The sequence below is a fragment of the Dendronephthya gigantea genome, unplaced genomic scaffold, assembly GCF_004324835.1.
Source record: "Dendronephthya gigantea isolate DGI-Jeju-01 unplaced genomic scaffold, DenGig_1.0 000005F, whole genome shotgun sequence".
Classification (NCBI taxonomy): domain Eukaryota; kingdom Metazoa; phylum Cnidaria; class Anthozoa; order Malacalcyonacea; family Nephtheidae; genus Dendronephthya; species Dendronephthya gigantea.
The window spans coordinates 2,669,284-2,681,120 of record NW_021163015.1 but is presented as its reverse complement, the minus strand read 5'-3'; the positions used below and the strand labels follow the sequence as shown (position 1 = coordinate 2,681,120).

The 11,837-nt window shown below is 37.2% G+C and overlaps 2 protein-coding genes across 3 annotated transcripts; one reads left to right on the top strand and one right to left on the bottom strand.

The window, feature by feature from the left end:
* Positions 1–164: 164 nt before the first annotated feature.
* LOC114516116 (lysosomal thioesterase PPT2-like) lies at positions 165–2,291 on the top strand. 2 transcript variants are annotated; one of them, XM_028535497.1, is made up of 8 exons: positions 165–550; positions 737–832; positions 919–973; positions 1,084–1,139; positions 1,283–1,372; positions 1,496–1,589; positions 1,690–1,744; positions 1,872–2,291. In XM_028535497.1, the coding sequence occupies exons 1-8, from the start codon at positions 259–261 to the stop codon at positions 2,013–2,015; spliced, it is 882 nt and encodes a 293-aa protein (XP_028391298.1). In that variant the 5' UTR covers positions 165–258; the 3' UTR covers positions 2,016–2,291. The 2 variants fall into 2 exon arrangements, with proteins under 2 accessions (XP_028391298.1, XP_028391299.1); XM_028535498.1 differs by lacking the exon at positions 737–832.
* A 261-nt stretch (positions 2,292–2,552) lies between these two features.
* LOC114516149 (pancreas/duodenum homeobox protein 1-like) lies at positions 2,553–6,693 on the bottom strand. The gene is made up of 2 exons (XM_028535548.1): positions 6,005–6,693; positions 2,553–3,467 (listed from the first exon to the last, which is right to left on the bottom strand). Exons 1-2 carry the CDS (start codon positions 6,387–6,389, stop codon positions 3,046–3,048), a joined length of 807 nt encoding a protein of 268 aa, XP_028391349.1. The 5' UTR covers positions 6,390–6,693; the 3' UTR covers positions 2,553–3,045.
* Between the last annotated feature and the right edge of the window lie 5,144 nt (positions 6,694–11,837).

The window sequence follows — 11,837 nt, the reverse complement described above, 5'->3', positions numbered from 1 at the left end:
GGGTAATACAAAATAATCTTTATCAAGTGGTTTATTGACGTAAAATATCCCTCACAAATGATTTCAGATTTCACCTCACCTTTCACCTAATATATGAGTATAACTTCCTGGTCGACTGGTTTTATCCGTTTTGCATATTTGATATTTGCCTAAATTATCATTCACTGTGTTTATAGCAAAAGCTTTTATTTTTATTCCAGGCAGTGTGACATATTATAGAGAAACTAACACTGTTTTTCATTGAACGTTGCATCCACAATGTCCAAGTGGCTTGTTTTAGTGCTCTTATTCGCACAATATTGTGAAGTTCGTTCGTACAAGCCTGTTGTTATTATTCATGGCATTCTGGACACTGCCGAATCACTGAACGATCTGAAATCGATGATAGAAAAAGCACATCCGGGTACAAATGTCACAGTTATAAAACTGTATCCTGAGATTCAAAGCTTATCGACACCAATGTGGGTTCAAGTTAACGGAGTTTCAAAAGTGTTGAAGGAAATTATGGCGAAGTCTAAAGATGGCGTCCATTTGATAGGCTTTTCCCAAGGTATCACATCTCACCGAAGCAATAATGGATCATATAAAAATAAGAGAAAAAAAATTAGCTTGATAGATTGACATCCTCATACAAAGTTATTAAAACTGAGGCTGAATTGTATATAAATGTTCAATTACAACACACAACAACACTTCCTCATCTCTCCTCACTGCATTTTTTATAACAACATCACAGGTGGTCTTGTAGGAAGAGCCGTTATTGAGAGCTGCAACGATCATAATGTTCAAAACTTCATTAGCCTTTCCAGTCCTCAGATGGGAGAGTACGGAAGTATGGTCAAGTCACTCAAGGCTTTTCGATACAATTTGATTAATCAGTGATCACATCTAACATCTTTTTGTTAATTTGTTTATTAGTACCATCGTTGCTCGCAAAATTTCTTCCTTCGGTGACAAAAGAGTATTTGTACCTGTAAGATATTTTTGAGATATGGTAGTTTACATCAGAAGATTGTGCATTTAAGTTACCCCAGACTTTTTCTCGCTCGTGTCTAAATCTTTTCGTTTCGCTCAATTCCACAGCTTTCTTTACAAAAAAGGGTTTCAAGACCATTTGACCATTGCTAACTACTGGAACGGTAGGTTTATTACCATCATGCAAGCTGAATAAACAATTCCATCACAGAATCGCACGAATACTCTACGTTACAAAATACCTATTAGGACGTGCTTTTAAATTGGCTTAAAGTACACATTGATTGACCCAATTGTGTAACTACAGATCCAAAGCATACGAAAGAATATTTGGCTGGAAACATCTTCTTGCCACTCGTCAATAATAATAACAATTCAAAATTTGCCGATAAACAAAGTAAGTTGACTTGAATTCAATGTGAAAAACATCGGTGACAATGTATGTGAACATTTGGAGTGCAACCATTATCTCAAAGTAGCTTAGAGGACTATTCTGTATGTTTCGATGTCAATGCTTTAGAGTATCGGCTTCAGAAAGAGAATTTTTCAAAACTCAAAAACATAACCGTGATCAGTGGACCTCAAGATGGCGTCATCATTCCCTGGCAATCAGCGTAAGTAGATCTTCAGTGAGTGGATCTTGTAGTGAACCATCACATGATTCACATAAACTTAGGTAAATCGCTATAAGTAATTTTCATTGGAACATTCTAGGTTATTTGGCTTCTACGATGCAAGTCTTAATATTGTACCAATGGAAAAACAGAAGGTATGTGGTATCTAAAGATTAAGATCGATGGACAGTGCACTTAGTATTTTCTTCAAGCCTACGTAGTGACATCCCATGTAAAGTTGTGCAATTCAAGATGATGATTGAGTTTCTATTATTTCTACAGGCATACACCGAGGACTGGTTTGGCTTGGGTACACTTGCAAAAAGAAAAGCAATTCATACATTTATGTTTGAAAATATCACACATACATCATGGCATGGATCCGAAGTCGTTTTCAACAAAGCAATAAAGCAATGGTTGACTTGAAAAATAGAAATTATTTCTATGAAAAAATTCATGTAACCGTTCTTTTTTGCGCTCTCGATCGATCTTCATATTTGGTTTCTGTTTGTAAAAAGTTTTAGTCAGTCATTCGACCTCTATGACTATGTAAAGTTGAGGATTGAGCAAAAATGAATTTGCACGAGCGTGCAAAATAGTTCTTAGAAAAGGTATGCATTCAAGCAATTCATTCTTAAGTGGGTTGCTATAGAGCAGACGAGATGTATTGTATTATCTTACGCCATGTTTTAATAAAAGAATTTCGACGATACCCATTTATTGTGTAGTTTTGCTCCCAATCACTAAACTGCGAAGTAATCGAGTTTTGTTCGTGCAAAAAACTTCATCTATATAAGACTTTATATATCACCAGTTGCTGACAACTGTTGATTTCATCGATTGCAAGAACAAATTTTAGAGAAAAGATCACAAGAGATGGTGTCTAGGTAGCGACGAATACTGCGAAGAAAGAAGCCTCCTCAGGACACAAGCTTTTAATCAAAACAATAACAAGTTTCCCGGTGTTGTTTTTTTGTTAATCAATATTCAAACAATAAATTATTTTAAAATAGTATTTTACAACAAATAGTTTTCGGTGCTGATTGTGATTGTGCAATAGTCAGTTGGTTTTTACTTGTCAAAATTTTTAGTCATGGCTTAGAAGTTCTTCTTATAGTTCAGTCCTTTTGTCTTGGACTTAAATCCAGAGTTTCAGCGTATCAGTCTTCATTAGATTATGGATTTCATGATATATACAAACGTGTAGAAATTCTTGTTCACGATTTAACACTTCTATGTAAAGAGTCCAGCTCTTTCATAGGCAGAAACATCAGTTCTACAGAAACACAACATTGAACCGCTGTTAGGAGCCTCGAGGATTGTCTTTGTGCCTTTAGTGCTGCCCACATTTGAAATTCTCTGCGATAATGGTAAAGAAAACGCGAACATCCAATTGGTTTGACTTGCAAGACTCCTAGCAGCGGTTTCTAATTATCATTGCTAGCCAGTAACTGCATTACATACGAAAAACTGAACTTGCACCGTTCGTAATAACTGGAGTGATGTTACTGGATAATGGCGGCAAACTTGGTAGCGTGGTCATTGGTTTCAATATCGGTTCATTGTTATGAGGTGAAGTATTCGGTGGCGTCATTGGCTTGGTTGGCACAAGAGAGTCTCCGGTGGGGGATTTCACCTTGGCACCGGCGGTAGCACCCCCGGAACATTTCTTGTGTTTCATGCGTCGATTTTGAAACCAAATTTTCACTTGTCTTTCGGTGAGGCTGAGCTGGGCGGCGAGTTCAGCACGGCGCTCTTTTGTCAAGAAATGGTTGAAGTGGAATTCTTTTTCAAGTTCTAACAGTTGTTTCCGAGTGTAAGCTGTTCTTTTTCTCTTTCCTTCCGTTGGTCGAGTGCTCCACACGCTAGCTGGTGTTACTAAAAACAAACCCACATGCAGGAATTTAAAAAAATGTGCCAGAAACAAATTATCGATTGCAGTAATAGGGACTTAAAACTTAGCGCTCAAAAACGACATGTCAAGCAAATTTTGCGCGGTAAGACGATAGAAAAGGTGATCTTAAATATCTGCAAATGATCTTGTTCCCTTCGAAAGATAAGCAGATTAATAAATTGAAGGAGTTAAGGGGAAATTTCAGAGAAGATCGACTCCATTGTTGCCAACAAAATTGAAACCTGAAGTCGCCAATCTTCAGAGCATCAGGGAAATTTGAGTAGGCATATTTGCTTTAAGAAACTTCTTTATTCGTCCCTGGCCCAGGTAAAAACCTGAACGAGTCATGCTTGGCCATTTGTGTTTTTTTTAGCAGGCAAGGTTTCGTTATTCTCCTCTGCAAAATTATACGTTTTTGGACCTTAAATATGAGATTTTATTCTTATACTCGAGAAGCCCTACAAACGGCTAGAGAACTCTGCCCTTGAACTTGGACGGCCCAATGTCATCTCCGCTCAGGCGAGAATTCTGGTTTAGGCCTGTACACGCACATGAAAGAGGGAAAGTCTTGGTTGAGTATTTTCTTCCTCAGATTTCACATAACTGCTTGCAAGGCCTTGATCTATGGATTTTGCCAAAGAGTTTTTGCGAGCAGATGCATTTTCTAATTCCCTGAATATCCTTAGAGAGCCCGAGCACTACAAATAATTTCGTGCGTAGTAACGATCACAAAAAGCGATGAGAAAAAGAGAAACCTCACGACCTAACGGAGTTTGCCCTGTCTCGTACAATTAGGTATAGAAACTGACAATTGAAATACCCCTTGCTTTTAGCAAGAACAAGCGTTTTACAAATCAGTTCTCTTAGAATCACGTTCGAGGTTTAAACGAGAAATTCTATTTCTTTTGCATATTTGGGTCAAATACCATGGCTCGATTAGTGCTAAATTCTTGCATGAATCTGTTTTGATTCAAGTCTCCCACAACAGCCGAACACAATAGGAAAATCCAATAAATGCTGTTGTATATTTGTTTTGACCAATGCAATACAGCAGAGGTAAGAAGATTCCACTTGCTAGACACAGGAGCCTATTCCGAGGCGACTGAAGTCTTAATGAAATCAGGGTTATCTTTTTTCTAAGATAATAATATTGCATGTGTACGTCGTTTTTATATATTAATTAATACTGGCACCGTTTCTATGATGAAGTAGTTTCCGATTGTATATAAGAAAGTGTTTTTGGCAAAACTTATCGTAAGGTAAAACCTATAAGCACACGCTATGAATGCCGGCCAGATTAATTTCCTAGTTCTTACGTATATACTGAGTGTCTTTGCTCATCAACACACAATAATTTTTTGGACAATTTAAATGAAGTTTTCTAGCAAGATTGATGTCGTTCGGTTTAGCTTCGTTGCTTAGGTTTTTTTTATGGATTTTGCATTTCACAATTTATATCCGGATAATAATTTGGCAAAATACTGATCATGATATTTGCATTTGAATCAAATTGAATGACGAATCATAAAATGCCGTGGGTGAAGAGTTTTGTAAGAGCAGGGATTTACGTACAGCTTCCCACGATTCTGTAATCACATTCACAGTTTTTTTATTTGGTTTTATCGTTTCCCCAACGTTTTCTCTCGCGAAATCTTTCTGCTCATGTGAAATGACTTCATTACAAACTTCTCAAATTGAATTTAAGCGTTGTGAGATTGCCAAGAAACTAATCCCCGAAGCCTAGCAAACACGATTTCTGCGTGTATATATTAGGAAATTCTCACAGTAGACTTTACTTAACCTAAACTTACACGTAAACCTTGATTTCTTTTGCCATTACGGCTGAAAGGGTGAAGAAAACGTGTTTTGTTATGATATATTGAAAACTTGAAATGCGAGCATGTTGGCTGAACCGTATAACTGATCCACGGGAGAACAAAACAGCTTTATCCTGGTCGTTTGAATAAATTTTTGTTTGTTGAAGTAGACGCGACAAGGCGAATGATTTATAATTACAAACTCCCTAGGCGCTCGCCTTAACCGACCACTTCTTGGGAAATAAAGGAAGTAGAGTCTTAAAAGCAAAGCAATGCGATGTTTTCAATTAAAGAGCGTATGCGTAAGGGTTCACAAGCTTTGAATAGCATAACAAGATTCGACAGTAAACCGCCATAATCTCTCTTTAAACATTTTCAGCAAATAGTATGCAAGGCAACCTCTGGTTGTACTGACAGCGATGCTTGAAGCGAAAGACAAAACACGTGTGACTTGGGACAAAATTAGCGAGGCATAGGATAAAATGATAGATAATTACGGTTGTATATGGACGAGTAAACCCAATAAGATTATAAGAGCTCGCATTCAAAGATCGCGGCATAATAAATATTGACACAACTCAAAAGGTCATCTGATATTATCTCTACCATTAAAGTAAATAACTTAACTAGATTAATAGCAAAACAAGCAATAGGGGAATTATTGGAAAGCCATAAAGGACAACATTATATTTCTATATATTTACCTGCTGTTATTCCAGTGGTTGGCCACCAGTGCGTTTCGCCGCCTTTTATCCACGGGTATTGAGGATAACCAGTCTCTGTTGGGTAGTACAAATGTTGATTTTCGTTCGGGCTCACTCCAGGGGGATTTTGAACGGACACAGCAGTGGGTCCGTAGTTCACTGTGCCGTCAGGGCTTGGTGAAACAGCGGGTTGATAAACGCTCGCTGGACTCGTGGATACGGGCATGTAGCTGGGAACAGCGCTTTGATGACTGCCAAAGAAACTCGGTGTTGGCTGTTGCATTCTGCATGGCGAGTATGGAAAATCCATGTTCTGTCCGCTTGCCCCGTCCTTGTACGCAGCCAGACCGGAGTTGAAATGTGTGTAGAGATGTTGAGATTGCATATCGTCTCGGAGCTTCGACGTGTGTGTGTGTGTGCGATGTTTGGGCGTTCAGCAAACAAGTGTTCATCAATACTGCAGTTATTTATAAATGCGACTCGAGTTGAATCATGAATAATGCAGGACGTCAAATCTCTTTGACAAGTGCCATTGTCGAGAGATCGCCGCACTAACTTTTGAAACTGCTCGAAATCTCGAACGAAGATTTGAGACTTGAAAGAGTTCTGAAGTTTTCTTCTCTTGCACTATTACTTAACTTCATTGCTATTAGCCTAACTGATTCTCTAATTATTGTATGTAAAATGAGGACAAATCGTTTTCCGATATGTTGTATACTTCGTAATCTATGTATATTTGCATAAATTTTGCACTTTAATTGCGATAAATTGAATACAAAAGTCAAATCAGGCAGGCACAAAACTATACGCGCATATATACTGTCGCGTAATCGAATTGAATTCTAAGTGAATATCTTTAAAACACTGACAGAATAAATTTTTGCCATTTTGGGTTTTCCAAGGGAATTTTTACAAAGCCGAGATAAAATGCTGTCTCAATATATCCACTAATCTGTGTATACATTTTATGCATGTGTTTAACACTTTGATTGAATGGAAGGCTTAACTCTCTGTTCCTGTGAGACAAAGGACATAGCGTTACTCACAGACGAGCCGCGATTGCGGTCGTTTGCGAAGAAAAGAATGCCCGCGACTTTATCAGTTTTTACGTTTTGGTCAAGACATGTACTTCAGTCATGATATTTTTAATCCTCTCTTTCTAAATAATTCAACAAAATGTTCACGCACCCCTCCAGGCAACATGGAAGGCGATAAATCTTCGCGTATACACATGTAATCGTGGTATTTTTTTTACATTTGTAGTATTGAATCTAGTTGTTTTCCCGAGCATGCAAATTGGGCAAAATTTGTCGCTTTGTCAGGAGATGTTTCACGACACAGAATGATAGTTGTGGGAAAGAATGCTACGCAATTGAGCACTGGCATTATTTTTCAGAGATTTTCAAATAAAGCAATTCCCACTAGGCCCTCCAGGTGATTTCAAGTTATCAAATTCAATTTTCATTTTTTGTCATATTGAATAATGTGTCTTGTTGTTTAGAAACTTTCAGAGCTATCTCGTCCCTCCTTCATATTAACTGTAGTTCGAAGTGCATTGCCATGCAATTATTTTCTCTTTCATGCCATACTACCTGCTAATCACGCATTAAGACTAAAAGAACTCAATGAAACTGCAAATAGTGGGTTGATCAAGACCTAAGCCTACGTTTTTTATCGCTTGTTTGAATTACACCGAATAAATTTCGCTCAATCGCATCCAGCATTGTTTGTCTCAACCAACTATGTTTACAACTGAGAGTATAACCTTTAAAAAGTCAGGTAACACTACCAAACATATTAGCAAGTTTGTATTGTATTTTGTAGTGTGTTGCTATCTATCAGATATGAATGGATGCTCTTTAAATTCGAGTTTTTAATTGTGCATTTTACTAGGCAAGGTTTCGTTTTTGCTTTTGGAGTAGTTGTGTAAGAGTTTTTAACACTTACACAAGAAACGACACTCACAAAAATAGTCGTCCTTTCAGAATTACCAGTTTTTTACCGAGACTATCGAAGACCTAAACATTGGTCTTGCTTCTCGACAACATGGGGGATTACCTGTCGAAGTGACCCAAGGCTATTGGCGGGAAACTCCTTAGAAATTTACCCATTGAACGCCACTCAACGAGAACCCTTTAATAGTTCCTGGGCGGAGACATTTTATTCTCAATTATTCTTTGCGATTTGAACTGCTTTCAAAGATACCTTTCCCGCTTCTCCGGTGGACAAACTAGAAAAATTATATAGCCACCATTACGATTACATTGCCTCTGCCTGATGTAACAAAGACAAATGACCAATAAGAACCACTACTTCAGTGGGCTGAGTTTGTTTCTAAAGAAGGCTTTCATTTTAACATAACATGCCATCGGTTTACTGGCATTTTTCATCAGAAATCAGCCTCTGTTCTGGTAATTTAATTGAGTATCGTCAATTGAGTGAATAGCAACTTTTAGTGTCTGTTTACCAATGTTTACCAAATGGCATTTTTGCACAAAGCTTTTTTTGCTGCCATCAAATCGAAAGACAATTAATTACAGTGAAATTGATCGCGAGTTGAAACCTTGTACTCAAGAAATTACACTGCGACGTGTTCTTCCAAATAAAAGCAACACTTAATAATCGCGCGTGCTTATTAGACAAAATTATTTTAAGTTTTGTTCCAACGATTTGTCAAGACGGTTTTAACTCATTAATCTGCTCCTTAACGAAGCTAATGGTAAGGACTAGAAATTAAGTTTTGATTTTATTACGTTTTAATGATAATTGAACTGTAACCACTCATCATTTTGTCAGTAATTCCACGTTGAAGTCGTGAAGAATTAAGCAACCTTTAAGCCTGCAGTTTGTTTGAAGAGAAATTCGCCAAAAAGATGCCGAAATAGTAAACTCTCTGTCTGTCTGGAGAAAAAGAACAATTCATCATATTTATGAACGCGACCTCAAATGATTGTTGGAGGTTTGTAAAAGGAACTCGTAGCGTATGATTCTGAAGAGCTACCTGCTTGAACGTGGATATAAGCGATCTTCAACGGACAACAATATATAATTGTATTTATCAGATCATTTTCTGAAAGAAAGTTCGGCTGCAAGATCATATATATTCGCGGTCTCTTTCAAGATCCCGAGTTGGATAATTGAATTAACCAACTCCTTGGAAAATGCAGCTAATTTAGTGTGCGGTGAAGAATGGAATATCTTAGAATTCACGCAGTTATATTTTGCAAAGTCAGAGCGGAAGATGTAATAACACCTTGGCTGTGCAACATACGTGCTTCGCCAACGCTTTGCGAAGTTGTAAACATGAATTATCTCGCGTACTGATGTCAGAGATAGGATTTTTCCATTCGTGTCTTCCGGTGCTGCTTATAATCTACGCGTGTTTTTATCTTCGTTTGTGGAGCAAAGCCCTGACCGTATCTATAGACGGGCGAGTTGATAAAAACTGCGGTCATTCTCATTTCCCCATTGAAATCGGCGATAGCCTTGTATACGCAATATAATGATTGTTTGGAAGATAACTCACACCTCTCGACACAAAACACACTGCACAATACACATTTGAGTTCATTTATACCTACATCTATGTTAATCTATACTCAAAATATTAGGCAGCTTGCTTTTAAAGGTATATTTGGCCTCGAAACTAAAAAGTCAAGTATAGACAACAGATAAAAAACATATATCTTATGCTTAAAATTGAAAAAAAAAGATCAAGTCCGCCATCGACACCTGGCAAATATGGCGTAGCTGAAAAAAATTTTCAAAGAATATTACGAAGAATCTCCGTATATAGAACGACATCAGTTTTTTCTTTTTTTTAACTTCAGTATTGGATTAATAGGATTTATGGACGAATTTGATTAAGTAGGGGATTATGTTTAGGATAATCGTAAATGTTTAATGTCTTTCTTTGGATAGAAAGATTAAAAAGATTAGCTAAGGAAGAGATTTGGAGTTTGTTAGCAAACGTCTTTATGATTTTGTGCTGCTTTTGATGATTGTAACTCTCTTAGGGTCTGTTTACATGGAGCGAGTTATCCCAGCTAGGCGAGGTAAAAAGCGCACCTGATTCAGTAGTCTTTCATTACGTGCAGTTTTCACCTCGCCTAGCCGGGATAACTCGCTCCATGTAAACTGGCACTTAAAGATTCAATTTTGGTTGGTTGCTGAACATGAAGCAAGTTTCTGACTTGCAGAACCGTCGATCATCCATTGATCATTTAGTTCTGCTAAGATTTTATGATCCTACACCAATGAACTCAAAACTCATTTAATTTAATGGCTGGCCCAATGATGATTTACGACGACACATCATGTGACTTTCCCGCCAAAAAACCTGTAGAATTATTATCCAGATTGAAGTACACTGTCTTTTTTAGCAAAAAAATTATTAGGATCTTTCATGACTCAGGCGCCGTATCCCATCTCACAATATCGGAAACACAAGAATTTGATAATTCCAAGTTCCGACCACACAGAAATATTTGAATTGGTCTGACGCAGTTCTTTTTCAATACACGCAAAATAACGTCTTAGTTACGCATCCATTTCTTTAGTGTTTATTATCCGCGAGCATTCTCCCGAATCTATAATTATCCTCTTGATAATAATTAACGTTTCGTTTGAGTTTCCTCCAGCGGAGGGCGGAGCGTATCCCTTGGCATCAAATCTATGTATTGAAAATCAAAACAATGCCCTGTCTTACTATACTTATTGGCGTTTTTATTGTCAAGGGCGGGCCAATATTTTGCGATTTCATCTCTGAAGAGATCCCATATAACGCATATCCTGTAACGGCGAAAATAATCTCTCCGCGATGTTAGAGGTTTGCACGCAACTCTTGTCTGTCCTGTTTCAATGAAAAAAATTATTGATTCGGGTTTACAAATAAAAAAATAGGATTTAGCAATGAGAAAATGCGATTTATAGGTTCCAAGATGTAAACAATCGACAGTAATCAACTAACAAAAGCTCCCAAAACACTAATCCTTGATTTTGAAAATTATTGTCCAGTGCTGTCGGGATCGCGATCAATGATGAATATTCGTATTCAATTGCTTTCAATATTTCAAATTTGTTGCACGAAAGACATTAACCAATGTCTAAGTTTGTTTAAATTTCCCGGACATAACAAGTTTTAAGTTCCGCTGAAGTCACTTTTAAACGAACGGCCGTAGCTTAAAATTATGCAGCCAGAAACACCAAAGTTTTTGATTTTGATTTATCAGAGTATAATTCTTGAAGTATTTTAACAAACAACTATGGAATAACTATGACACTCTTCAAAACCTGTTGTTCATTTATTTCCAACTGTAAATATAAACATTTATATTAAATTCAGCTGATGTTAAACGTATAGCAAAACTCCTATCGAGTTTTACTAGGAGACTTTTGTATTTTCATCCTATTTTTGTGAACAAAATAAATGCTTTTGTTTGAGCCAAGGATTTCCTATTTAACCACAGAATACCCCCCAATGACACATAACTTAATAATTTTGATTTACCACAGTTCAGTTTAACTTCATGCTAAGATTTTTGAAAAGAAGATGTGGCATCATCATGTATATGCGCGCATCTAAGTATTTCTTATCCTAGGTGCAGAATTAAACAAACTGATGGATCGTAAATGAGTTATTGTATCATATACTTGTCCACACTTAATATTTGAGGTTAAAATGGGACATGTTACTAGCGTTGCTTATTCGAGTAACCCTTTTGCAAATGATTTCCGTTTCCTGCAATTTGCAAAAGAGCCTTTTGTGTGCAATGTTTAAAAAGAGCATCGGTTTCTTTGTAGTTTGGCGATCAGCTGTAAGGAAAAATACCTC